This window comes from Mus caroli, unplaced genomic scaffold (genome assembly GCF_978045245.1).
Source record: "Mus caroli unplaced genomic scaffold, Mus_caroli_1 scaffold_9, whole genome shotgun sequence".
NCBI classification, from domain to species: domain Eukaryota; kingdom Metazoa; phylum Chordata; class Mammalia; order Rodentia; family Muridae; genus Mus; species Mus caroli.
Genome location: NW_028227264.1, coordinates 41,169,216 through 41,196,017, shown reverse-complemented (window position 1 = coordinate 41,196,017; position 26,802 = coordinate 41,169,216). Strand labels below are relative to the sequence as shown.

The window sequence follows — 26,802 nt, the reverse complement described above, 5'->3', positions numbered from 1 at the left end:
ATCATTTTAATGCCTGACACCTGCATTTCTTTCTCTCTCCAGCATGTTTCTGGTTTGCCCGAGACTTTGTTCTAAGCTGTGGGTTGATTTTCCTCCCTTGGAAACTTGGACCAAAGATAGTTTTGACTGAAGTCAGCTGTTTAGAATAATGACTCCCCGTTGGGCCTCCAGAGGACCGCAGGCTCTGTGACCACCTTCCCGGGATCTGGCAGTTCTGCCAAGCCTCTATCCCAAAGCGTGTGGGAAATGCGAGTGAGCAGAGAGAGGTGAGGGGCAGTCCCCAGGCTCTTCTGCTTCCTCAACAGTGGCATGTGCTTTGTCCTTTTATAAATTTGGGGGCTGGAGAGTTGGATTCAGTCAGCAAAGTGCTTTGCTCAACAAGTGTGAGGAAGTGAGTCAGAATCCTAGAGCTCCTATATTTACACTCACAACTCTCTCCACATACAAAGGCACACACATTATATATATATATATATATATATATATATATATATATATACACACACACACAAACACACATGCTATCACATACAAATACTATTACACACAAACACACACATACATGCACACTCACACACAAATATATACACACATACACACTTACATTCCTACAAACACAACACACTCACACACACCTAAACACACATGCATGCACAACACTCTCACTCTCTCATACAAACACACACTCACACACACACTCATACCAACACACATACTTTCTCACACAAATTACAAACACACACACATACACTGACACACAAACACACACACATGCACATGCTCTCTCTCACATTTGTCAGTAAGCAAACAACTTGAGCTCTAAGTTCAAGAAGAGTCTGAGAAAACAGGGTGTCTTGGCTAGAGAAGAGCCTCGGTGGCTAAGAGCAGCTCAGATCTGCTGAAGAGCCACAGTTATGTCCTCGGCACCCATATCAGGCAGTGCACAACCTCCTGTGACCAACTCCAGGAGAGCTGACTCTGCCCCCTGCCAGCTGTGGCACTGGGTGAGCTTAGCCGGGCAGTGCTGGAGAGCTCACCCTAGTGGTGTGGGCACAGGAGAGCTGGAAGGCTAACCAACTCAACTACAACCCAGGCCCAGATCCAGGGCTTTGAGACAGCTCACCCCAACACCCATCCCATCTATGCACTGCTGGAGCATGTAAGGGGCTGGTCCTGAAGACCCAAAGCTGCAGGATCCCCATGACACAGAGCAACAACAGGATATCTGAGAGGAGTCCCCCTGAGGCCCCAGTATTGATAGTGTATTAGAAGCCAGAGACCTCAAACCAGACCAATGACTCATGGCAATGAACATTTGCAAGTGAAGATATATGGACAAAGGGTGCACTGTGGGACACGCGACAGCTTCCCAGACAAGTTTTTGTTTTGTTTATTTTCGTTGTTGTTGTTGTTATCTTTTGGGATGGGAGAGGTTGCTGGGGTGGAGAGCAGATGTGAAGGGACCAGAAGATGAATAGACTTGGAGTGCATGCTGTGGAGTTCACAGGGAATCCCTAGAAAGTTTAAAACTGGTGTCGAGGAACTGATAAAGACTCTGTGTATGGAGCTTTGCCCTTCACACATGTGCTCACACGTGCACACACATGCACACATGTGTGCACACATATACTCCCTGGCTTAGTTACAGTTTCTATTGCTGCAATGAAATATCATGAGCAAAAGGAATTTGGGAGGCAGAGGCAGGTGGATTTCTGAATTCAAGGTCAGCCTGGTCTACAAAGCGACTTCCAGGACAGCCAGGACTATACAGAGAAACCCTGTCTTGAAAAACAAACAACAATCAAAAAAGCAAGTTGGGAAAGAAGAAGTTTATTTGGCTTACACCTCCACATTGTGGCCCATCATTGAAGAAAGCCAGATCAGGACAGGAACCTGAAGCCAGGAGCTGATGCAGAAGCCATGGAGGGATGTTACTTACTGGCTTGCTCCTCATGACTTGCTCAGCCTGCTTTCTTATAGAACCTAGGGCCACCAGCCCAGGGATGGGCCCTCTCCCATCAATCACTATTAAGAAACTGGCTTGCCTACAGCCGATCTTACGGATAGCTTTCATGTAGAAAGCTTTCACCCTTTAGTGTCACTTCTGTCCAGTGTTGGGGCTGGCAGGCTTCAGACAGCTTTTGGGCAGCCCCAGGGCCAGTAGGCATGGTTCGCAATGGCCAAATCTTCAAGTCTATCTGCACCACGTTGCAGAAAAAGAACATGTCACTGTGGTCCTGGGAAAGAGCAACCTCAGGTTTCCTGGATGCCCAAGAGCCAATTCTCAAAGACATGGCTTTACCAGCAACTTGCTCACGGAGGTTGAGGGGACAAACATCCCTAATCACAGATCCTTTAGATAAGTGGCAGGCACTGTTCTCTGGAGGGTTCTCACTGATCCTCCTGTTAATCATGTTCATCAGTAAATATTGCATCCTACTCTCACAGGGAGGGAGGCAGGGAGCGAGCCCAGTTTTACTCCAGTAGATGACTACCAGCATCTAATGTGTGGGCAAGAAGGATGAGGCTGACCAAAAGGCTGACTGGAAACAAAATAATAGCAAAGTTCCCAATGGCTTTAACATGGCCATGGGAATGGTTTGGGATCTGTCACCTGGAGCTTGGGTTATATATTCAATTACTATCTGAGTCCCTGGGAAAGTCTGGAAGATTACAGACAGCTGGCAGAGGAAAAGAGGGCCACCCTGCAGAGCTCAGCCTGCATGGTGAGATGGTGAGGCCAACAAAGAATGTGTGTTTCTCAAGAAACAGGTCCGTGCCAGAGGACAGGTGTGAGCCTGGCACTCTCCTGAAACCTCACCACACAGGAGTCAGGAGGACCATCAGTTCTAGACCTTATCTCAAAAAGCCATGGGCTGAGCTGGGGGCGCTTAATACTTACCCACATGTTCAAGTCATGGCCATGATGCCCCAGAATCGAAGAGAGAAAGAGAGAGAGAGAGAGAGAGAGAGAGAGAGACTGACTAGAGTTGATCCTTAAAGGCAATATACATAACTACCTAGAAAAAAAGCAGCAAATATTTGTCCATATCAAGGAGCTCATGGGTGACAGATGGCAAGGTGACCATTCAAAAGCCCACAGATGATAATCAGCTTCAAACACTTGCCAGAAACAGAGAACACAATGTCACCCTGTATATAGCAGGGTCTGTCAAGTTAAGACCAGTGGACTCTTTTCTTTCCTCACCCCCCAAGCTGCTATGAAGTGTTCTGAAATCAATGGGAGGGGCCAAGGGTTGATGAAAGAAGCCAGCCACGCCCACCTTCACCACTGCAGGCAAGTGACTTGGAAACTGGCAACATCATAGGGAAACTGAGTTAGCTATCTCACCAATCCAAACACATTAGTTGTTAAATAAGAATATTTTGTAACATGAAAGGAACTAGGAAAAGTGCCAAGATTTGTCCTAAATTTCATCCATAGTTGGGGAAGAGCTGGCTCCAGAGAACAGACTTCCAGCGCAGTAGGAAGCATGAATTGTGTCTTCCTAGCCATGTCCTCTGAGTCTCTGTTTGATGAGTGCAACAAGTCAAGGGTTTGAGAAATGAAGCCATGTATCTCTGCTAGTCTCATGCCAAGATCTTGTAGAAAATTAACTATGCATTTCTGAGTACATTATGGTTTGGAGGTAACAGAAAGGATACTCTATCCACAGCTCTGATTTCTTGTTTAATGTAGGAAGTACAGGTCTAGAGGATTGAGAGGGCCTTTTGTAGCTCACCTAGAGACATGAAGAAATGCACAGAGGTATTTGGCGTCTGCCTACAGTAAGCATAGTCGGCTACGTTTTTATAGGAAAGGCCAAATTTCTTCCATCTTCCAAGGTCTAAATGGGATCAAAACAAAGCTGTAGGCAAGGCTCCTTCCTGATAGGATCCAAGAAACCCTACTCAAAGGGTCTAAATGAGTCCTTCTTATTCTCCTCTAGCAATTGAGATATAGCCATTCATTCATTCATTCATTCATTCGTTTTAAAGACAACATCACTGTGTAGTCCAGGTTTGCTTCCAATTCACCATCCTCCTGCCTCCGCTCCCTGAGTGATACGTTACCAGTACACCAGCTCTGACCCGTAGTCATTTTTATTCTGCTCTAAGTCTGTGAGCACAGACCTGCAGATGGTTTCAGAGACCTTCAACAACTCTGCAACAATGAACAATTAATTACCCAGCGTTTCCTTACAGTAGGTGGAAGAAAATCACTCCCACTCAAGGATAGAGCAGATGTGACGTGTTCTTACAGTCTAAATTCTATGCACACATGCCACAGAGATAGACTGTCGGCTCTCAGGAGCTGGAGAGACCACATTTCTCGGCTGCATAGGATGGGAATAGTCTGGACCACAACGTTCCAAACAGCCTAGAGAGACAGGCCTGGGCCTCTCTAGGACGGCAGCACTGCCCAGCAGCTATCTCACCTGCCCACCTTGGGAGACAGCATCTGCAGCAGACAAAACCCCTCTGCCTTACCTGACTCAGTCCTCCCATCCTCTCTCTCCTGTGCCTTGTCAGAGGCACCGATGCTCCCGGGAAAAGGCAGGTGGCTGAAGAGGTTGTCACACAGGAGGCTGCGGCACAGTTTGGTCAGGAAGCGGAGGACGTAGCCCACACTGTTCACCACAGGCAGACTCCTCAAGTGCTGCTTTCCATCGAAGGAAGCAGAGACTGGAAAAGCAGAGATAGCAGCTGACAGCTGGACACTGGGAGGGAGCAAGGCAGTCCGTTCTCTTTTATTTGTAAGTGGGCTGTACTGAATCACACTGGAAGTCTCGCCCACCCACGCCATTTCCCGTCTAAGGCCCCGCCCAGGACAGCAAGCTGCCTCAGCTGCCACATCCCCCTGTCTCTTTGGTCTGTGATAACCTGTCAGCCTCTCCTCCCTTCTCACGGCCATGGCAGCTCTGACTAAGTCTGCTCAGATATCGCGAGACCTGTTGCTCCTCCATTTGCTTTAGTCTGATATTCTTTCTCACGGCTGGAGACACAGGACTGGGGACAGGAAAGACATTAGACTACAGAGACTTCCCTGCACAGCTGACAGGAGCCATGGTGAACCCACAGGCTCTTCGGGGGTGTGAACCTTCCATGCTTGGTGGAACCAATGAGCTCCACACCCTTCAACCCTGGTCTCCATATTCTGGTCCCTGGACCCAGCCACTGAGTTTGCCTGTACCCAAGGGTGGAGGGAGTGTTTGGCAATACTTCCTGACTGGAATAGGGGCAAATTCCACAAATCACATACAATTCTTCGGCCAGAAAAAGTCATCTTTTCCCCCATCTTTGTCCCATCTCACCACATTTATTCTTTATCCTGTCATTTATTACACTCAGTGTGATTCCTGGACACAGGCTTTTTGCCCTGGGTTGTCAGATACTATGCATTTATTTTGTCCCTCAGACTGTCCTGGCTTTCAGTTTTTGAGAGCTCTGCTGGGGTTGACTCCAGTCTCCCTTCAGTTCAACACTTTGTGATTATTCCAGGGTCTCTCTTTATCCATGTCTGAGGGAGGAGACAGATACAGACACCCGAGTTCACCCTCGAAACTCCAGTTCTACACCCCACTTGTTACCAGAGGACCCCCAAGGGGCTGCATGGGAAGCCCTGAAGAGTAGAGTCTTTAAAAGGGTCTAAAGTGACATTTTGAGAATTATGAGATTCTGTTTTCTTTTTAAAGCGAGAAAATATAAGAATGTGCTTAAATTTTAATCCAGGTGTAAGGGATATGGGGCTGCTTCACACTGTCTGCAGCAGCTGACTACGATTTTCCTCGTGCTCTAGCAGAAGCGTGTCTTTGCCAGCCACAGATAGTTTCTGCAGTTGTGTGACATTTGGAATTCTGGGAAATTTTCAGAGGGTACATAAATTAGAGGGCCATGAATGGCAGCGTTGGTGGGTGGTGGTCATTTAGGGAGGTTGGTTGTAGTTTGTTAGTACCCATGGTCAAAGATGAAGCAAAAGGAAAGAAGTGAGATTCAGGGATTTTCCTAATCCCCCTCCCCCCATCCTTGTCTCTCTCCTCTCTACTGTTAGGGAGTAAAACTCACAAAGTAACACAGAGCAGCAACCCAGGTCTTAAAAACAACCTCTCTATAGCAATGCTGGGTCCCAGCTATGGATAGAAAGCAGCATCACTTTCCTGAGGCACTGAGAAGATTTCATCCTGGCTCTCGCTCACAGCCCTCTTAGAACTGCACACCAGCTCCAGGGTGAGGGACAGACAAAGACACCTCAGAAAGGACATCCTGCTTTGACCTGGGTTTCCCCCACTCAGAGCAACTGCAGGCAGGCAGCCTCCTGGTTTGCGTTATATCCCCTCAGGCTGGCAGATGGCAGGGCTACCATAGCTAGTTTTTATTAAAACCAGACATCAGAAGAGCCTGTTCTTGCGTGTAGCGCTTTTCAGTTCTGAAAGGCCTTCTTCAGCACTCATTTTCTCTCAGGCCTCCTGACCATCCGTGAGGACAGGAAGGAAGGCTGGGGAAAGACCTGGGCTGGGTTTCTCAGTTCATGTGGCTTCCATGTGCCTTTTATTTAAAACTCCACATGGCTCCGATCCAGGGGCCAGCTGCAGGGCTGTCATCATTCTATCCTAGAACTCTGCAAGCCCTCTCTGTCCTTAAAAGGCTTAGTGATACAGAAACTTGCTCCGAGCATCTGAGGACCCCGGGCCTATCCATTACATCATGCATTTGTTCTATGAATATTCATGGGACTGCAGGCATGGTGGGGCTCCCACCTCTTTGGAGAGGTTGTAGAACTACGGAGTTCATAAATTCTGGGAGGGATGGTGGGGCTCTGTGATGCTGCTCCCTTCATCTCTTAAGAGCATCAGGATCCAGGCACCTTCTTCTAGCCTTTAGGTTCCTCCTGACTCTGCCAGTAGCCATATGAACAAATTCTGGGTGCTGTGTTGTGGAGTGTTCGGGGAGCGATGCCCTGAAGATCAGCTTCTAAGTGCAGAGTGGGCACCTGACTGTCTCTCCTGAGTCACCTCTCTCGGGGCCACGTTGATGCTGTCCTATGGCCTTGTTGAACCTCCATTGACAACTATAACATGAGAAGCTGCCCCACACTCCATGGGCTCAGGGTGGAGGCAAGAGGTGTTGGATCAATGCTATAACATCTCCAAGATGTCAGGGAAAACAGTCCACTCTGGCTTCCTGGGAATACCCTCAGCCAATCAGAACACCAAATGGCATCCATTCTGGTCTCACTTCTCTCAGTGCCAAGGCCCTGAGGCCACAGAGAGGGAAGAGCAGAAAAGCCAGGCTCAGGACCAGTCTTCCAGCTCAGGGTCGGGGACTATAGGCAGGTGGCAATGTGAAGAATGAACAAGGGACCTTCCTTAGCCCCAGATCTGCCTTGAGATGTGCTGTGCAGCAAGGAAAGGAGATGGGGTAAAGAAGGTGGCTCACGTGGAAGGTAGAGGTGGAGCAGCAGAGGAACTCCAGGAGGAATTTCAGGACAACTCCTAGACTTGCTTCTCCCCGCTCCCTTGATCACATGTCCTCCGGTCCTCCTATCTGCTGAAACCCTTAGATATCCCCTGAGCCAAACTTAGCCACTTGGACTTAGCCAAGGTTCCTCTCCCCCTCCATTTGCCTCCCTTCCCCCCTCCCCTCATCCTTTTATCTCTTTCCTTCTGTTTTTGTAACAATGTAGCACAGATGTCTTAGAATGCTCTGTGTAGGACACACTGGCCTGAAACTCAAGATACTCCTGTCTCTGCCTCTGTAGTTCTGGGATCCCAGGCAAGCATTTCCATGGCTGCTTCCCCTTGCTGAGCCTACAGCCCATTGCCAGGAAATCTGCCTTTTTCCTGGTGTTAAGGAAGGTCATAGCCACAATGCTGAACCAGAGAAAATATGACCCTAACTCTCCAACATATCCTCAGTAGTGCAAAACCTGGTGACCCGGGCAGTGACAACAGTTATATAGTGTGGGGTAGAGAGGCAAACAATTCTAGAGTCAGGACTCTGCACCCTGCGCCTCCCACTGCACAGGCAAAGTTGTTCCTCTGGAAGCTGGCAGGTCAGGGCGGAAACCCTGTTTCAAGAGGTATGTCCCTGCTCCCCCATAGGTTGAAATTGTAAGATTTCTTTTTCACTCCATGGTAGTGAGGGAGGGCTGAGAAAAAGTGATAAAGGAAACCTGATATTCAGACCAAGGTCAGGAGAAGAAAGGACTGTGATAAGGCCACCTTTGAGGAGGAACCCTAAAGGGTGTCCAGGAGCATGCAGGAAGGTACCCCACCAGGGTAAGGTATTCCAGAAGATGAGAACAGCAAGCGCAAAGGTCCTGGGTGTGAGAATAGTTGAAAGATGAGGAAGACCAGCAGAGGAGCCATCTAACCTGAGCTAAACACAGGATGAGAGAGAAACGACCCAGAGTTGGAAGGGGAACTAGAAGCATCTCACATAGGCCTACGGGCCCTGTAATCATGTGGGCTTTCACTTTGACGTAGGGGCAAAGGACACGTGTGATTTAATTCCAACGTCTACTATGGTCGGGCTGAGTTGTGGATACGTCTGAAGGCAGAGGAACAGTGTTGGAAAACAGGACGGGAAAAACGAGTCAAGGGTAAGGACCCAGGAGGTCAATCCTGGTAGCTGTCCCTCAAGTGGTCCTAAGGGTTACATTCTGTTCACAAGTTCACAGAGTACCTGGAGCCCAGCAGGTAAAAGACAAACCCTGGACACACCCACTGTCCCCACTCGGGGATGGCTGCAGAGAGACCCCTGGCATCCTTCCCACAACCCCCGACCTTACCTGACACCAGCTCGCCTCGGTATCCCTGCTTGACGAGGGAGAAGACCAGCCTCGGCTGGTGTGCACAATCGATGCATGCTTGCACCGCCTGCTGCAGGACGGTGGCGGGCCGCTCGGGTCCCAGGCACTCCGGAAGCTGCTGTAGCTTCCTTCTCTCCAGGTACGGCCCCGCATCGGCCTGTTTGTTTATGTAGAGGCATACTGTGGGCACAGAGGATACCAGATGTGAGATGCATTGCACGTACATCAGGTCTGCAGGCGACGTAGGCCCAGGCCTTGGGAAAGCCGCCAAGGGCAGACACGTGACTGATCCTCACCTACGTGTAAGACTGGAAAAAGGCTATGAAGCTGCATGGTCCAACTGCCTGAGCTTGCTCTAGAGGCGACCTCGGGCAGTGGGCAGAGGGAGAGCTGAGTCTCCCATAACTGTAAAACTGAACGGAAGATGACTACTATGGCCCTTATGGGCAATGTATATAAAGAAAATACCTTTATATACATCTGAGTAGGTACAAGACAACATCTCTTTCCTCCTCCAAGAAAAGCTGGCTATTTCTCTGTGAACTTGCACCAATAAGAAGCCTGTTGTGACACTGCTCCCTCTAGGAGCAGTATGAGGTTCCAGTGGGACTGCTATTTATAATTCCAGAAAATAATGGTCGAAAACCATCAGTAATTCCAGACCTATTGTCGCTGTATGCGCATGCGTGTGTTTGCCTCTGTGTAGGTCTATGTCCCATGTGCATTCAGTCTATGTCCCTCTGGAACTGGAATTACAGACTGTTGTAAGCCACCACGTGGGTGCGGGGAACTGAACCCAGTTCCTCTGCACAAAACATCAAACTCTTAACCACCGAGCCACCTCTCGAGCCCCAAATTCCTCACACTTGTAACTATTTAATAAAATAATATATCTCATTGTGAAATTTTGAACATAAATTGTGTTCATTGACATTTTAACTGTTAATGTATTATGTATATTTTATAGGTAAGTATTACATTTATATAACATAAATCTATAGAAAAGTGTCAGAATGCCTCTAAGCTGATTTTCCTTTTTTTATATATTTTGAAAGTTTATTGATGCCAAACATCAAAATTCATAAACGATATATTACTCTGACCATTGGTTCAACAGAGAGATCCTTAAACATCAAGCAGCGTTCAGGAGACTGACAAAAATGCATAAAATTAATTTGAAGACAACTCAAATTAAAGAATGACAGTTCAAAAATTAATAATAAACCATGCAGCTTGCAAAACATATTGAAGAAAACTACAGTGTTACTAGAACTGTAATTATTTTTTTAGAACTAATTTTTTTATTATATTCAACACAATATATATTTTTATACTAATCATAAAATGATGGACATGTTATTAAATGAACATAAGTAGATAAAGTCTTTTCGTTTGTTTGTTTGTTTTGTTTTGTTTTGGTTTTAGTAGAGTTTTAAAATTATGGCTCTTACTGTGGTACAAACCCAAAATAAGAACAATTTTTAGACATTGGAGTTCATTATAATAAGGCTGTACTTCAATGTCCCTCACATCACCAAAGGATTTTACCTCCATTGTAGCTAAGCTAAGAGTTGACAGTTCTGCTGTGCCGAGGAATGAATTGTAGGCACGATTATTTGGGTACAGATTTCTTGCTATGGTCAAAGCTATTTGCCTTGAGTGATTGTTGTCATTCTCAGCCCACAAGGAACAGGTTACATTCATTTAAGAAATGGTGTGTGTGCTAAGATGGTCTTTCCATGAAGTCATTCATCAACTGTTTCAATGAACAATGGTTGTGCTTGGAGGGTGGCACAGACGTTAGGTGAGGGTAAGATTCTAGTTCACTGGCTGTGATGACTTTGAAAAGCATTCATCTCAGAAAAAGAGTAACTTATAAGGTCCTCTTCTTCAAAATTGATACAATAATTATAAATATCAAGCAAAACCTTCAGCCTCACTCTTTGCTGTTCTCTTACAAGTCACCTCTCAAATTAATTGTCTATGTTTCTTTTGGCTGTATAAATAATTTTGAAATATGTAAGCTGTTCTGAATACCATAATATAGTGTAGAAACATCAAATAAACAATCCTACTAATAGAGAGACTGAGATAGGAGAAGCATGATTTCAAGACCATTATGTGGTACACAGCAAGACCCTGTCATGTACAAACAAGCAGAAAGTGTATATGAATTGTACAATGTTGGACCTATTTCTCCAATTGCCAAATTAGAGAGACCACTAGATGACAGCCAACAAATTTCTAATTCCTCATATTTTTGAATTTCAATCGGTTAGGAGATGTTGGTAATATTAATTTTCACATTAAGAAATCTTAAGGAAAAGTGATTGTTACTTCCTGTTATTTTTGTTGTTAGAGGTGGAATTACATTTGTGTGGGTTTGTTGAAAGTTTACTTTCTTGCTTTTTCTAGGGTGTAGTTTCACTCCTTGTGTTGGTGTTTTCCAGCTATTATCCTTTGTAGGGCTGGATTTGTGGAAAGATATTGTATAAGTTTGGTTTTGTCATGGAATACCTTGTTTTTTCCATCTGTGGTAATTGAAAGTTTTGCTGGGTATAGTAGCCTGGGATGGCATTTGTGTTCTCTTGGGGTCTATATGATATCTGTCTAGGATCTTCTGGCTTTCATAGTCTCTGGTGAGAAGTCTGGTGTAATTCTGATAGGTCTGCCTTTATATGTTACTTGACCTTTCCCCCTTACTGTTTTTAAAATTCTTTCTTTGTTTTGTGCATTTGGTGTTTTGATTATTATGTGACAGAAGGAATTTCTTTTCTGATCCAGTCTACTTGGAGTTCTGTAGCTTATATGTTCATGGGCATCTCTTTCTCTAGGTTAGGGAAGTTTTCTTCTATAATTTTGTTGAAGATATTTTCTGGCCCTTTAAGTGGGGAATCTTCACTCTCTTCTATACCTATTATCCTTAGGTTTGGTCTTCTCATTGTGTCCTGGATTTCCTGGATGTTTTGAGTTAGGAGCTTTTTGCTTTTTGTGTTTTCTTTGACTGTTGTGTCAATGTTTTCTAAGGTATCTTCTGCACCTGAGATCCTCTCTTCTATATCTTGTATTCTGTTGATGATGCTCACATCTATGACTCCTGATCTCTTTCCTAGGTTTTCTAACTCCAGGGTTGTCTCCCTTCATGATTTCTTTATTGCTTCTAATTCCATTTTTAGATCCTGGATGGTTTTGTTCATTCCCTTCACCTGTTTGATTGTGTTTTCCTGTAAATCTTTAAGGGATTTTTGTGTTTCCTCTTTAAGGGTTTCTAGCTGTTTACCTGTGTTCTCCTGTATTTCTTTAAGTGAGTTATTTATGTCCTTCTTAAAGTCCTCTATCATCATCATGAGGAGTGATTTTAGATCTGAATCTTGCTTTTCCGGTATATCCAGGACTTGCTACAGTGGGAGAATTGGGTTCTGATGATGCCAAGTAACCTTGGCTTCTGTTGCTTATGTTCTTATATTTTTGCCTCTCATCCTCTGATTATCACTTGTGCTACCTGCCCTGGCTATATCTGACTGTAGCTTGTCCTTCCTGTGATCCTGGTTGAGTCAGAACTCCTCAGAGTCAAGCTGTCTCTGTGATCCTGTGATTCTGGAATCCTGTGTCCTAAACTGATTTTCTGGGTTCAATAAATTTTCAGAAGACCACGGTGGGGGGGGAGTGTAATGAATTTTACAATAAAAAGAGGAAACCTCACGCATCATTTCTTACGTGTGTGTGTGTGTGTGTGTGTGTGTGTGTGTGTTTATATCAGGCACACTATGGTGCACACATGTGGACATCAGAAAACAGCTTAAGGGGATATGTTCTCTGTGGGTCATGTTGTCAGCAAGCACCTTTGCCCACTAAGCCATCTCAGGGATCACCGTAAGTTCTTTTTAGAGAAAATATTTCTACTGAGAAGATTGCCCAATGGAATACTAATTGTTATTATGTAAATAATAATTATATTTATTGTATATATATTTATGTATATAATAATAAATAATATTAGTATAACAGTCGGTTGGTCGAGGGACTCTGATACAAGACGTCAGCAGATACAAGTTCAACTTACTTGTGTTCCAAGAACACAGCGTATGTGCCCACTCACAACTATTCACCTGTAATTTGACAGTAATTGCCCAACAGGTCAGCCTGACTCCAGACTGTTCTGACATAATGCGCCTTGTCCTCTACTGTCAGGCCAGCTGCTTGAAGATTTAAAAGTAACAATAATGTTATCGTGACCTACTTAAAAAGCCCGATTTCTTCTCTGTTCCCAATGCCAGATCCTTAGCAGATGTAGAGTTTCCTAGCTTGTCTCCTGAGAAAAACTATCTGCAAAGTAAGGTGGAAATGCTATTTTCTCCCCTTCCAGGGGCATAGTAAGGCTCTGCCTCGCGAGGATTGTTGATGGGGTAAAATAGATTTGAGAAGTAGACGTTCTATGAGAGTAAAGTAAAACGGAATGTTAATAACAGGAATCATATTATCTTCCCTACTTCAGTGGCTTCTCTTAAGTGTTTGTCCTTCCACGTTAAGAGTTTCTCCTCAGAGGTCACTGTCGGGGGGGAGGGGGCGGGAGGGGAGTGTGTGCTAAGGACTTTAGGGGTCACCAGCAAGGCTTTGGGACAGTTAGACAGTGACAGCAGGCAGGCACTTCCCATGCGCTCAAGCAAACCCGAGCTGGGCGTGGTTATGGCTTTGCTCAAGAAGCAACTGAAGTGCTAGGAGAATGGCTCAGGGCTGCACTGTGGAACCTGGACACAATGCCCCCTGAACGCAAGAGTTCCTGCGTGTTTCTCCAAGGCTGCCTGCTCTTCCCCTCATCTCCAATGTTCAGTTCTCAGATGCCGAGGTGAGACCACCGTGCGGTAAAGATCCAAGAGGCAGGATTGCTCATGCAGGCGTCGCTGAGCTTTCTGGAGAGTATGTCTGAGCTGAGTGTGAGGCAGCAGGAAGCTCGTTCCAAACAGAGGAAGAGAACAAGCCAAGATGCCATGGTCAGCCCCTGGAGAGTGGAATCATGGGCTGGGGGTGGGGCTCAGAACCTGGAAGTGCTTCCTCAGCCTTGCTAATGGGTTTAGTCTTTATACTATAGTGGGAGGGGCTAAAAGGCTAGAGGATGTAGTGGGTGGGAGCAAGGACTGAAGTTATGATGAGGGGTGGTGTGTGGGTGGGTGTGTGTGAGCGCACACGCGTGCGCCCACGCCTTTATAGCCATCTAACTATTGTTACAAGATGAAGTTGTTGGTTGGCTGATACATCATCATGAGAGAGACAGGGACGGGGGATTGGGATATGTGTTACACCGACTGGGTTAGAGGATATGGTAGCTACTGGAATTACAAGTGCAGAATGGACACATTCTGGTGCACACTCAAGTGAGTACACTCGGACCTAGCCACTGCTCTCATGTGCACACACCACAATAACCAGCTGAACCTGTCATTCACAACATCCACAGAAAACAAAGGGTTTGTTTGTTTGTTTTGCTTTTGTTTTGTTTTTTAACGTAGGAGTGCTCTGTCTGCATGTCCACCTGCATGCCAGAAGAGGACATCAGATCCCTTTAGAGATGGTCATGAGACACCATGAGGGTGCTGGGAATTGTACTCAGGACCTCTAAAGGAGCAGCCAGTGTTCTTAACTCTGAGCCACCTTACCAGCCAGAAAACAAAGGTTTTAATACCTGAACTGCATGGCAAAGCAATGTGTGCTTTCAGAGAATGGGGGCTGGCCTATCTGCTACTGTGTCATATCTTTCTTTGAGCTATCTCAGGAAATTTTTGTTCTTCTTTTCCTTCTTCTTTTTCTTTTTCCTTTCCTTTCTTTTCTTTCCTTTCCTTTTCTCTTCTCTTCTTTTCTTTTCTTTCTTTCACTCTTTATATTTTCTTTTCAGAAACAGGGTTTCTCTCTGTAGCCCTGACTATCCTGGAACTCATTCTGTAGACCAGGCTGGCCCTAAACTCAGATGTCAGCCTGCCTTTGCCTCCTGGGATTAAAGGCATGTGTCATCACACCCAGTGAAATAAGTACCTCAGAGAAACTCTTAGATTCATAAAGTAACCATTAGATGAAAGGACGCCCTGTTACTCTAGGATCACTGCCACCTAGAAGTCCTCTGGCAGACATACCTGTGAGAGCCTCTGGGACCACCAGGCTGGGAATGGTGGCTGCATCCTGAGGGATGGAGCTGAGATCGGGTTCCGGGGTACTCCGTGGAGGTGACAGGGCCAAGGGAGTCATAAGCACTGGAGACTTGATCTGCAGGAGAGTCAGTTCAATCAGCAAGTGGCTAAAAATGCTCTCTATACCACCCTGACCATCCTGGCTGCCTGCTAACTCTACACCTTCACACTCCTGCACCTTCCTACTCCTTAGCTTTGGGAACAGAGCTTCAGATTCAAGTTCATGTTCAAAATTTGTATTTGGATTATCCTCAGAGGAGAGCTCTGTACCCTTACATTGACACTACCCAGGAAATGACAGCACCAGGCAACGGGTGTAGGAACACAGAGAGGCATGAACAGTTAAGACACACAAGCTCCCAAGACTAGAACACAGACTGCAGGGCAGTGCTCAGCCCATAGCTCTGTGCTAGGTAGAATCCCAGCTGTAGGCTCTCCCTGTATCCACCAGGAGATAGACCATGGTGCTGTTCCCATTCTCTGATGAGCTCACAGCATGAGCTCTCTCCAGATTTCAGACTACCTGTTCAGCAGTGACTTCCTGTAGCAAACCATCAGACAATGCAGATGGGAATCGGAAGGAGTAGCCACCACTGTGAGGGTCTCCCCGAAACTTCATGTGAGAAGATGGTGTTTACAATAATGGAACTGGTGAAGACAAGGCAGAGACATTGGGCCAATAAGTCACTCTGCACCTGGCACTAGGTTAGATCAGAGTAACGGACAACAGTGGAGGGTAAGTGGGGACAGATGCTGGATACCATTTGAAGGTGGAATAAGTCATTAGCTTCTCCTTTTCACCAGTGATTTATGCAGGGAGCCTACCCCAGAAGAATTCAGTCACTTTATAAGAGTGGGGCCCCAGGCAGCAGGTGTTTCAGAAGACTTTCTGTGAGAAGATACCGTGACCAAGGCAACTCCTATAAAGGAAAGCATTTCATTGAGGACTGCTTACAGTTTTAGAGGGTCCATTGTCATCATGGCAGGATGCAGGCTGGCATGCTGCTGGAGCAGTAGTTGAGAGCTTTACAGTATCATCTGCAGGCAGCAGACAGAGACACTGGGCCTAGCCTGGGCTTTTGAAACCTTAAAGTCCATTCTCAGTGACAGCCAATAAGCCACACCCACTCCAACAAGGCCACACCTCCTAATCCTTCCCAAACAGTTCCACTCACTGGTGACTAAGCACTGAACATATGGGCCTGTGTGTGGGGGGGTCATTCTTATTCAAATCATTATAAGCCTTATACTCTATCTACTCACTTAGTCATTCTACAGATATGTATTATCCTGTTCCAAGCCAGACCTGTTTGTGATACAACCAGGAACAAACAAAAAATTACCCTCATGAAGGTAGTGCTGTAACAGGCCAGGAGAGGCAATGAGCATAAAATATATGCTATAGAATGTTAGAAGTGAGACAAGCCAGTACTGGCAATGAGGAGAGGAGTCTGAAAAATAGCTGAGGAGGTGTGCTTTGTGAAACTTTAAAACAGAATGGTTTGGGTCACTTTCATAAAGATTGGATTGAACAAGCAATTCAGTTGTCTAGGGGAAGAATACTCCTGGCAGTGAGGGCATCAAGCGCCGAGGTCCTGAGGCAGGAGAAAGGAGACCAGAGAGAGGCTAGAAGGGTGAAGAAGTGAGTTTGGGCTTAGCTTTGGAGGACATACAGGCCTCAGCTATCTATTACCCTGAGCTCCTTAAACAGGCAGGTAACACTTACTCTTTCTGGTTCCCCATGCTGAAAAGGGGCTTCCAGGCAGGAGGTGAAGGAATGCCAACCTAGAGCAAATGGGGCGGTGGGAGATGGGGTGGGGACACAGGATGTGGGGATGGGGGAGCACTGATGGAGGTTTCTGGACTTGTTTAGAAGGTGGAAATGTATCTGGGTAAATAGAAGTTCCAACTGGCTCCGAGGGTCAGTTCAGGAAGGCTTGGGTTATAGGTGTGCTCCACCATCCTCAGATGCACTGAAAAATTTAATTTTCCTATTGGAAAGACTTATGAATTGATGAGGGGGTGGGGAAGGTATGTGAATCAGAAAACAAAACCAGCTATTTATTGGTGTTTTGTCTTGGAGGGTACAGAGAACTATCCACAGCAATGGGGAATTGTGAAGTGAAAAGATTTACCCTACAATTAGGTGCCACCTTACAGGCTTGGGGCAGACACTGTCAAAAGAAAAAAACAAAAGATAGAATGTTGGCAAGTTTGTGGGGAAACCAGAAAGCTTGTATATGGGTGGTAGGATTGTATAGTCACCATGGAAACTAGGAAGCTAGTTCTTTTGAAAATCCAAACTAGAACCACCATACAGCCCAGCCACACATCACCTACTCGAAGGAAGGAACTGAAGGTGCTCTGAAAGGAACTTCTGGGCACCCAGCTTTACAGGATCACCATTTACAGTAGTCAGAAGTCAAATGCATAGAGAGAAGGGCACAGGGGTCGCAGTGGCTGTGGCTGGAGGGAGAAAAGAGGCCAGAGCTTCACTTTTGACATCTCTAGAGCTCAGTTGCACAATATGATTCTAACTTGAGCTTGAAAATACTTGCAACTTAATTTCATGTTATACGAAAGTTTTCATCACCGTTTAAAAAAATTTTTTTTCAAGATATGGTTTCTCAGTGTCACCCTGGCTGTCTTGGAACTTGTTGTGTAGACCTAGCTGGTCTTCAACTCAGAGATCTCCTGCCTCTGCCTCTCAAATGCTGGGATGAACAACAACAACACCCAGCAATTTAAAGCATTCTTAAAAACAGTTTAAAAGACTCCTTTTGTTCTTTTTTGGTTTGGGATGGGAAAGATAAGTTTTAATGCTGATGTTGAGGCACCACGAGAGAGAAACATAAACTGGATGATAACCGGCAACCTCCAGGGGTCTGCACAGGCGCTGCAGAGGCAAGGTTGTGCTCAGTGCTGGCTTGGATGATAGCCGCCATCACCTAACGGCTCTGTGCAGGCGTGGGAGAGTGGGCGCTTGCATACCGTCTTTACTAGATTGAGACTTCTAATTCCTCACTGGACCATGGAGGATGGAGGAGATTGTATGTTCATGAGCCGGAGTGGGATGTCGGGGGATGGAGCATGTCCAGCATGTGGCACTGGGGTGACAGAGGAAGGTGTGGATACAAATCTGAAAGGACCAACACAACCACAGCAAGCATGGTGGGTGCCCAGTGGTGCTGTGTGGGAGCAAAGCCCGGGCCTCGTACTTTCAGCAGATGAGATGGTATCACATTCTGAGTGTAGCATTTAAAGGACCCGGAATGTAGTAGCACACTAATGAATGACGACGGAAAAGTAATTTCAAAGACTCCTCGGTGATGGACATGAGAGCCCTGGAAACTGCTGTGACTCTGGCTTCCTCAATTGTCTTCTCATGAGGCAGCAGCCCTATTTATTACTCAGAGTCCCGGGTGACCTTTCTAAGATTGCTTTCCTACTCTCCTTGGCTTGAGGGAGGCAGAGGGAGAGGGACCAATGGCTTTGGGCAGTAAGCTCTGGGAGAAACCCAGTCAGTTCTGCTTTCCTAATTCTCCATCAACAACCCCCAACCTACATCCAATTCTACCCATCAGAAAACAGAATTGGCAAATTGTAATCGATTTACTTTGTGGTCTTCAAATAAATCTACATGAAGTTCCCTTGCTCCTTCCCTAGAATGACTGATGATGATGGTGATGTAACGATGACGGTGATGATGATGATTGTTGCGGGGGAAATATTAAAAGTGCACCATTCCGCGCTATGGTGGGCTACTCTCTGGCCCCGGAAACCTAGTTACCTCCATGGTTAGCCCCATGCAGCCACCGCCCATCTCACGGTTCTCTTGCTGCGGATTCTGCGGATTCTGCTCACATTCCCAGCCCCAGTAAAATCAAAACTCTAGAGGCTTGTAATTTATCAGTCAGATTTATATTAGCAAATTCTCAACCCACAAAACGCCCACACAATGAACTCAAAACTCAATTAATATAAGCACAAGCTACACACCTAGATGGGGTAAACACACCCTACTTATTATTTAATCATCTAAGAAATCCCTAATATTTATGACCCCCAAGACTGTGTGGTTCTGGCTCCTCTTCCTCTCCTATAGGTTTGATCTTATCTCTTCTTCTTCCCTTCTTCTCCCTCCCTGTCCCTGTCTCTGTCTCTAAAACTCTTAGCTCTGCCTTCCTTTTCCCTGTCCAATAACAGGCTTCTTGTTTAAACTAATTTGGGGAAAATTCTGCTACAGGTGATGATGATGGTGATGGTGATGGTGATGATGGTGATGGTGGTGATGGTGATGGTGATGGTGATGGTGATGATGGTGATGGTGATGATGGTGGTGGTGATGGTGGTGGTGGTGGTGGTGGTGGTGATGGTGATGATGGTGGTGGTGATGGTGGTGGTGATGGTGGTGGTGATGGTGATGATGGTGGTGGTGATGGTGGTGGTGGTGGTGATGGTGATGATGGTGGTGGTGATGGTGGTGGTGATGGTGATGATGGTAATGGTGATGATGGTGGTGGTGGTGATGGTGATGATGGTGGTGGTGATGGTGATGATGGTGATGGTGGTGGTGGTGGTGGTGATGGTGATGATGGTGGTGGTGATGGTGATGGTGATGATGGTGATGGTGATGGTGGTGATGGTGGTGATGGTGATGGTGGTGATGGTGATGATGGTGGTGGTGGTGGTGGTGGTGGTGGTGGTGGTGGTGGTGATGGTGATGATGGTGGTGGTGATGGTGATGGTGATGATGGTGGTGGTGGTGGTGGTGGTGGTGGTGGTGATGGTGACCATAATGATAAGTACGAAAATCTCAGACCCGTGAACCACATAACAACCCCAACATCTCATGCTTGCTCATTTTATCTATTTATTAATGTTAGATTTGTCAACTGAACCCATTTCAAAAGAAGCAGTAGTATTATAATAGCTGCCATTTCCACCCACCACTTCTGCCTAAGTGGAGCAATCACAGAGGTCAGATGAGTCAGTTGGCAGTTGGTTACAAGAAAAAGCTTCCTATGCCAGGCAGTGGTGGTGCACGCCGCTAATCCTGGCACTCGGGAGCCAGAGGCAGGCAGATCTATGAGTGAGTCCAAGACAGAGAGGCCAGGGATGGCTACACAGAGAAACACTGTCTCAAAAAGCCAAAACCAAAAGAAGAAAGAAAGAACAGAAGGAAGGAAGGAAGGAAGGAGGGAGGGAGGGAAGGAGGGAGGGAGGGAGGGAGGGAGGGAGGGAGGGAGGGAGGGAGGGAGGGAGGGAGGAAAGCTTCCTTATTTACCCTGTGTGGTAGTTTGCACAAGAGTGGCCCCCACAGGCTCATAGATTTGAATGCTTGTCACTAGTGAGTGGTGCTATCTGAAAGCATTAGGAGGTGTGGCCTTGTTGGAGTAGGTGCATCACCCTAGCTGCCTGGAAATCAGTATTCTGCTAGCAGCCTTCAGATGAAGATGTAGAACTCTCAGCTCCTTCTGCACCATGCCTGCCCGGACACTGCCATGTTCCCACCTTGATGATAATGGACTGAACCTCTGAACCTGTAAACCAGCCCCAATTAAGCGTTGCCCTTATAAGAGTTGCCTTGGTCATGGTGTTTGCTCACAGCAGTAAACCCTAACTAAGACAGGCCTTGTTGGAGGAAGTGTGTCATTGGGGGTGAGCTTTGAGGTTTTAAAAGGCCAATTCCAAGTCCAGAATCTCTCTCTTCGTGCATCCTGAGGGTTTGAATATAGAAGTCCCAGCTCCTTCTCCAGCACCATGTCTGCCTGTGTGCTGCCATGCTTCCCACCATGCTGATAATGGACTAACCCTCTGAAACTGTAAGCAGTTTTTAAATGCTTTCTTCTATAGGAGTGTTGTGGTCGTGGTGTCTCTTCATAGCAATAGCACATGTCTAAGACACCAACCTCAACAGCTGCTGGGACTTTGAAACAAACTGGGCAGTGCCGTGGCCTGGGTCTGTTCCCAAAGGTGTATGTGCTACGATCCTAGTTCTCAATACATTAAGAGATACAAGAACCTTCAATCGGTTGTTAAGCCTTTGGGAGTATCACCTTGAGGAAGAATTGATTTTAGCTGATGAAGTAAGTTAATCTCTGCGAGGGCAGGTTGTTTTAAAAGGTAGCGTGACTGGCCAGTTATGGAAGCGTGCATTTTTAATCCAGCACCAGGTAGGGCTACATAGAGAGACCCTGTTTCAAAACAACAACAAACAAAAACAAAGAAAGTATGACTGCCTCCATCCCAGCCTCTGTTTCTCCAGGTGACTCATGGCTCCGGATCACATCTGCACAGGCTCCTGGGATATCTCCTACCAGGAGGCCTCACAGGAAACCATAGCCACCATGTTCCTGTGCTTCCAGGTCTATAACCAGCTCTCTCTCTCTCTCTCTCTCTCTCTCTCTCTCTCTGCTCATATACACATTAGGAATGGAAATCAGGGCATCATGCCCACTAGACAAATGTTCTACCACTGAGCTATATCCCCAGACCAAAAGCTCGTTCCTTTATGAATTATATGCAGCTGCCACCTTTTATTACAGCAATCAAAACTAGACTCACATAAGGAGTCTATGCCCTTTTAAATTTGGGATTTCTTTTTTTAGGAGAATGAAATATGATCAAAATTTACTTAGTGTCTAGAAATGTAAGTTTCAATGTCTAATATAAAGAACTAAAAATAGCCTGCTGGAGAGAGCTCAGGCAGCAACGTGCTTGCTTTGCAGGGATGAGGACTGAGGGCAACAGCCAGTCCGAGTGCACATCTAACATTTAAGAGGGAGTCACCGTGAGTTTAGTAAAGTCTAGAAACAGCGGGACACAGATATGAGCACCTTGTCCGTGGTCTGAATGGATGTGGGCATCCATTCAAACCAGCACACACTCTTCTCTTGCAGGCCGTTTGTTTTCGATACTCTTGATTTGCATTTTTAACATTAATTTGTTATCTTGGTTGTTTTCATGGGCAAAATAAAACAAAATGCTCCTAGGTTGGTTTCTCATGTCATTCTTCAAGAAAAGGAGTAGGGACTTCTATCCAAAACGGATGGTCCCAAGACTAAGATGGGGAGGAGGTACAGAATAAGCTGGAAATACGATAACAAGATACTAAGAAAAACAACCAACAATTGGCATATCTTAAGGAGCAAGGTGCTGGCTGAAAGAGCTTCCAGCTCACAGATCTGGACCACTCTGAGCAACAGAGAGGTAGTGTAGTAACTTATCATAGCACTAAGTACATACATAATAAATGCTCACAAGTCCTTCCACTGTAAGTAAATGTCTGGCAGTGTAAATAAGCAAGAGGAACAGATAAAGCTTGCATGAGCAGAGCATCCACATCTTCTCTAGAAGGTGAGCCCAGGTCTTTAAGGATGTGCATAATGAATTCCTTCTAAGTACTGCAGTGTAGAAATGGGGCAGTGCCGTTTACAGTGGGGCACTCGACACAAGCCACCTCAGTCACAGGATCAAAATCAACAGCAGCAGCGGTACTGACAGTAGGTAGCTAGGTGCTTCTGATGTGGCTCAGTGGGGATGCTACCTTACCTCTGTGATCCCCTCTCACATCCAGTCTAATATGTGGAGCAAGCACTAGAGAGATTACAGCTGTATGACATCCTATGAAACTCACAGGGAAAATTAGCCACTTCCACAGAAAGAAGAGCATAAGAACTGGCTCATATTAGTCCACAGGAAGAGACTATACAGTCTTCGGAAATGCCTGTAAATTGATAGCTGTGTACAGGCCCAGTCTCTCCCTCTCTTGCTCTGCCTGTGGTTCCGGATGTAGAACTCTGAGCTACCTCTGCAGTACCATGTCTGCCTGCATGAGAGCCACCATGATGATAATGGTCTAAACCTTTGAAACTGTAAGCCAGCCCCAGTTAAATGTTTTCCCTCATAAGAGTTGCTGTGGTCACTGTGTCTTGTCATAGCAATGAAAACTAAGATGGAAATTAAGCACAGCTGCTGTTTAAAGCTTGAAGTGCATAGATTTACGGTTGAATTAAGTATACTTAAAAAGTAACAAGTCCTTAAAACCCATCACTCTCAAATGGGTTCACTTTGCCTGCCCTATGTTCTGGTTCATTTGTTGGTGGCTCAGAGTGGACAGGACAGGGAGAGTGTCACCTGCACCTTTGCAAATGTTACAAGTTCTGACCGGGTTTCTTGTATTGGTTTACAGACTTAAGGACATGAAGAGAAAAGACTTCAAAATGCTGATTCAACTTCCAAGCATGTCGCAATATGGCCGTTATGTGGTGGATGACACACAAAGAAATATAATGCTGTTGTTGTTTGTTTGTTTTCAAATTGGCTTTTAGGTCATAGCCCTGACAAACAGGATGGTGGTCCCACTACTTGAAGATAGTAAAGTCAGTGCATCTATAGGACAGAAGTGCAGCCCCTCCTGGATCCTTACAGAGATCAAGGTGTTTCCTAGTCATGGAATATAAGGGACTTTGCCTGCTGCCCTTGCTAGGGTTTCTGAGCTGAGGACCCAACTGAGATGCTAAGAGGTAAATATTCCGTTTGAAACGAAGAATGCTGTCACATGACAGAGTATGGCTCTTTCTAGAAACTATGGGTTCAGAGATTATCTGTGTCCTTTCCCAAGGTGACAATGGACAGCAAGGCTCAGTGGTGAGTAGACCTCAATAATATGGCAGCAGGCTCTATACCATAAGAGACTCAGCCAGATGGTCCAGGATGGGTCAGAGGCTGTGAACTCCAAGGGACTGACATCTGCCCTCCAGCTTGATCCTTCCTTTTCTACAGCCGACCCGTGTTAACATCAGTCTCAGAAGCACTCAGACATCCAACTGCCAACTAGGCTCAAGGCCAGAAGCAAGTGAGGTAGGTTCTCAGAGAGCGGCTACCTATGCAGGGACAGAGGGGACCAACAGAGGCACTTGGGGAGATATCAGCTGCCCCAGGCCAGGACACAGAAGAGACATCCTCAGAATTTCTAAGATAAAAGCTCAACAAAGACTCAAAATCATACTGTTCATTATCACCAGCTGATCACTGTTACAATGCCATTAGCAATATTGCTATTTTGTAATATTGTTGCATTGTGTTCATTGTGTTAATATATTATCAGATTGTATCAAGTTATTGCTACCTTTTCAGTGTTTCCCCCTGCAAATCCCTTCCTTTTTGTCTCTAAGGGTAGACACTGCCAGAACTGAGCTTGCAAAGACTGGTTACAGTGAATGTACAGGGCATAGAAGAGCTTCCTTTCTTTGACAAATAATTTTTTATTTATTCTTAAGCAATTTCATACATGTCTAATGCATTTGGATCCTGCTCGCCCCAAATTGCTTTCTCTTCTGCCCTCCCCTCCTCATGGAGCCCTTCCCCATTCTAACACATCCACTCCCTACTCCAATTTTATCTATCTATCTATCTATCTATCTATCTATCTATCTATCTATCTATCTATCTCCTACTGTTGATTCCAAACTTATCTCAAACTCTCAGACTCCAAGAATCCTTCTGCCTCCAGACAGCTAGGAATATGAACCTGCACCTCTGTATCCAAGCCCAAGAAGCATTTTCTTTAGTAATAAAATACACGATCATTAAGGCCAGACCACGTAAGATCTTACTGTGCTTAGTCAGTTTAAAACAAAGCAAAACCAAACCAACTCCTGCCTCCCTGACTGTGTCCCAGAGAGTTAAAATTGCCAGATTGGTGGCCATTTGGTAAATGGAGTGAGACTGTACAATGTACTTGCTGGCATTTCTACAATTAGAGTCCTGTCATTAATGGTAAAATGGGGTGTCGCTGAAGTAAAACTGACGAGGTTTGGTTAGCAACTTTGTTTTTGCCAACTGAGAGCCTTTTAAATTACCAGTGCTTCAAAAACTTCCTTTCACCAGCATGTATTTTAGAATAAAGGGTACTCTTTGGAGGAAATCATTTTAGCTTTACAAAGACTTTCACGTGGTTCTTATTTTTCCTTTGTCATCATTGATGGGTGACAGGGTCACACAGACAGGAACTGTTCTTCTAGGACACAAGGCTTAAGACCTACCGAGTTGTCTGCAGGGGGGCGTGGTCTGAGATAATGTCCATGCATCTTCCTAGCTATTCAGGAAGTAGGCTCAAAACCAGAGGTGGCCTCTTGTTCCCACGAAAGGAATTCACCGAGAGGTGGAAACAGAATTGTTAGCTTTGTGCAGGGTCTGTGTGTCAGCCAGCAAACCTAAGCTGTGCTCTACTCTGAGATGTCCTTGATATCAGGGACACTGAGAGGTGTCCCTGAGTGTTAGGGACACTGAAAAAAAAAAAAAACCCTTTAAGGAGGTAGGAAACTTGCAAAGTAAGTCAGGTTTGTTCCGTGTGGGTGAGCTGCCATTTATTTCTCTTGGCCCAAGAAATACTGTGTCTGTTGGTAATTTTCATTCTTGGGTCACAGACCCCAGGGGACCAGGAAGAAGGCCAGAGAAGTTTTACTATGTTTTCTTGGAACTTGAACTTGCTCCTTGGGTCTATGAAACACAAAGCCTCTTCTGCCCCAGCCCCCACCCCCACCCCCACCCCCAAACACAATCCCCAGACCCCAGCAATGGCACAGGTAGGCGGCTGAGCAGGCACAAGTACCCAGGCTAGCTTCTGAGACCAGATGCACAATCCTAAAGCCATATTGCCATGAGCTTTCCTGACAGAGGTTTCCCTGTCAGAAAAATGACCTGATAGAAGAGTTGATGAAGAAGAGCTTTTTAAAAAAAATACTGTGTGCTAAAGACAGGCTCAGCAGTTCATAGCACATACTGCTTTCCCAAAGGACCCAAATTCTCTTTCCAGCTCTCACATGAGGTGGCTCACAACCAGCTGTAACTCAAATTCAAGAGACGCCAATGCCTCTGGTCTCTGTGAGCATTTGCGCACGCGCACACACACACACACACACACACACACACACACACACACACACTTTTTGAAAAATTAAATAAGGGGCTGGGAAGATGGTTGAGCCATTAAGAGCACTGGTTGCTTTTACAGAGGATCCAAGATCAATCGTGGTGGTTCACAACCATCTGTAACTTCTCTCCTAGGGGATCCCACGCCCTCTTCTGGTCTCCTCAGGCATTGTACACATATGCTACACACCTAGCAAACATTCATACAATAAAATAAAAAAAAAAATGACGTCTCAAAAAAAGTTAAGAAAACTAAAGTAAATTTGAATAACCAACAACCTTTTCCCCACGACTGTGTTTTTGCATTTGAAAGGATTGCGAAGAAGGAGAAGGATAAAGGTTGAATTCATTATCTGATTTTCACAAGCTCTTTCTGCTGACCTGAAATAATTTCCAGGCATTTTCCTAATACTTGAGAGTTAATTGCCAATTTGCATTTTGGTTGCAGAATTCAGGTCTCAAGATGGAGACACCAGTTTCATTTCATGAAAACTATGTGGGAGACAACTATTGATGCTCTTCTTCTAGAGCCCAGAGGCTGGCAGAGAACAAGCTTCTAGCTTTCCCTTCATAAAGTGTCACAGATGGCGGCTGGCCCCTGGGTGGGGTTGTAGGATTGGAGTTACATCATCAGATCTGTTTCCCACCATAGCTTCTCCCTCCATATTGTTAGTCCTTACGATGCTCTCAGGACTCTGATGGCTATGCATCTGCCTCTTGGCAGCCAAATTGGACATCAGCATCTTTTATAAGCAGAAAACTATAATCCAAACCCCAGGAGTCCTGTGCTAAATCTCTGTCCAGGAAGCTTCATTGCATCTTTTGACCCTGGCCTACTTATGACATTACTTTAAATGCGTCAGGAATATCAAC

At 45.7% G+C, this 26,802-nt stretch overlaps 1 protein-coding gene across 2 annotated transcripts in view; it reads right to left on the bottom strand.

Moving 5' to 3' along the window:
* The window catches only part of Scml4 (Scm polycomb group protein like 4), a 94,928-nt gene that overhangs the window by 19,775 nt on the left and 48,351 nt on the right, over positions 1-26,802 (bottom strand). Inside the window, exons 1-4 of one of the 2 annotated variants that reach the window (XM_085842801.1) lie at positions 17,332-17,446; positions 14,938-15,067; positions 8,792-8,992; positions 4,492-4,686 (exon numbers count right to left, since the gene is read on the bottom strand). In XM_085842801.1, the coding sequence (XP_085698927.1) occupies positions 4,492-4,686; positions 8,792-8,992; positions 14,938-15,049 (508 nt within the window). In that variant the 5' untranslated portion in view covers positions 15,050-15,067; positions 17,332-17,446. Of the gene's footprint in view, positions 1-4,491; positions 4,687-8,791; positions 8,993-14,937; positions 15,068-17,331; positions 17,447-26,802 lie in introns of those variants that run through there. The other variant, XM_021174730.3, reaches the window with a different exon arrangement.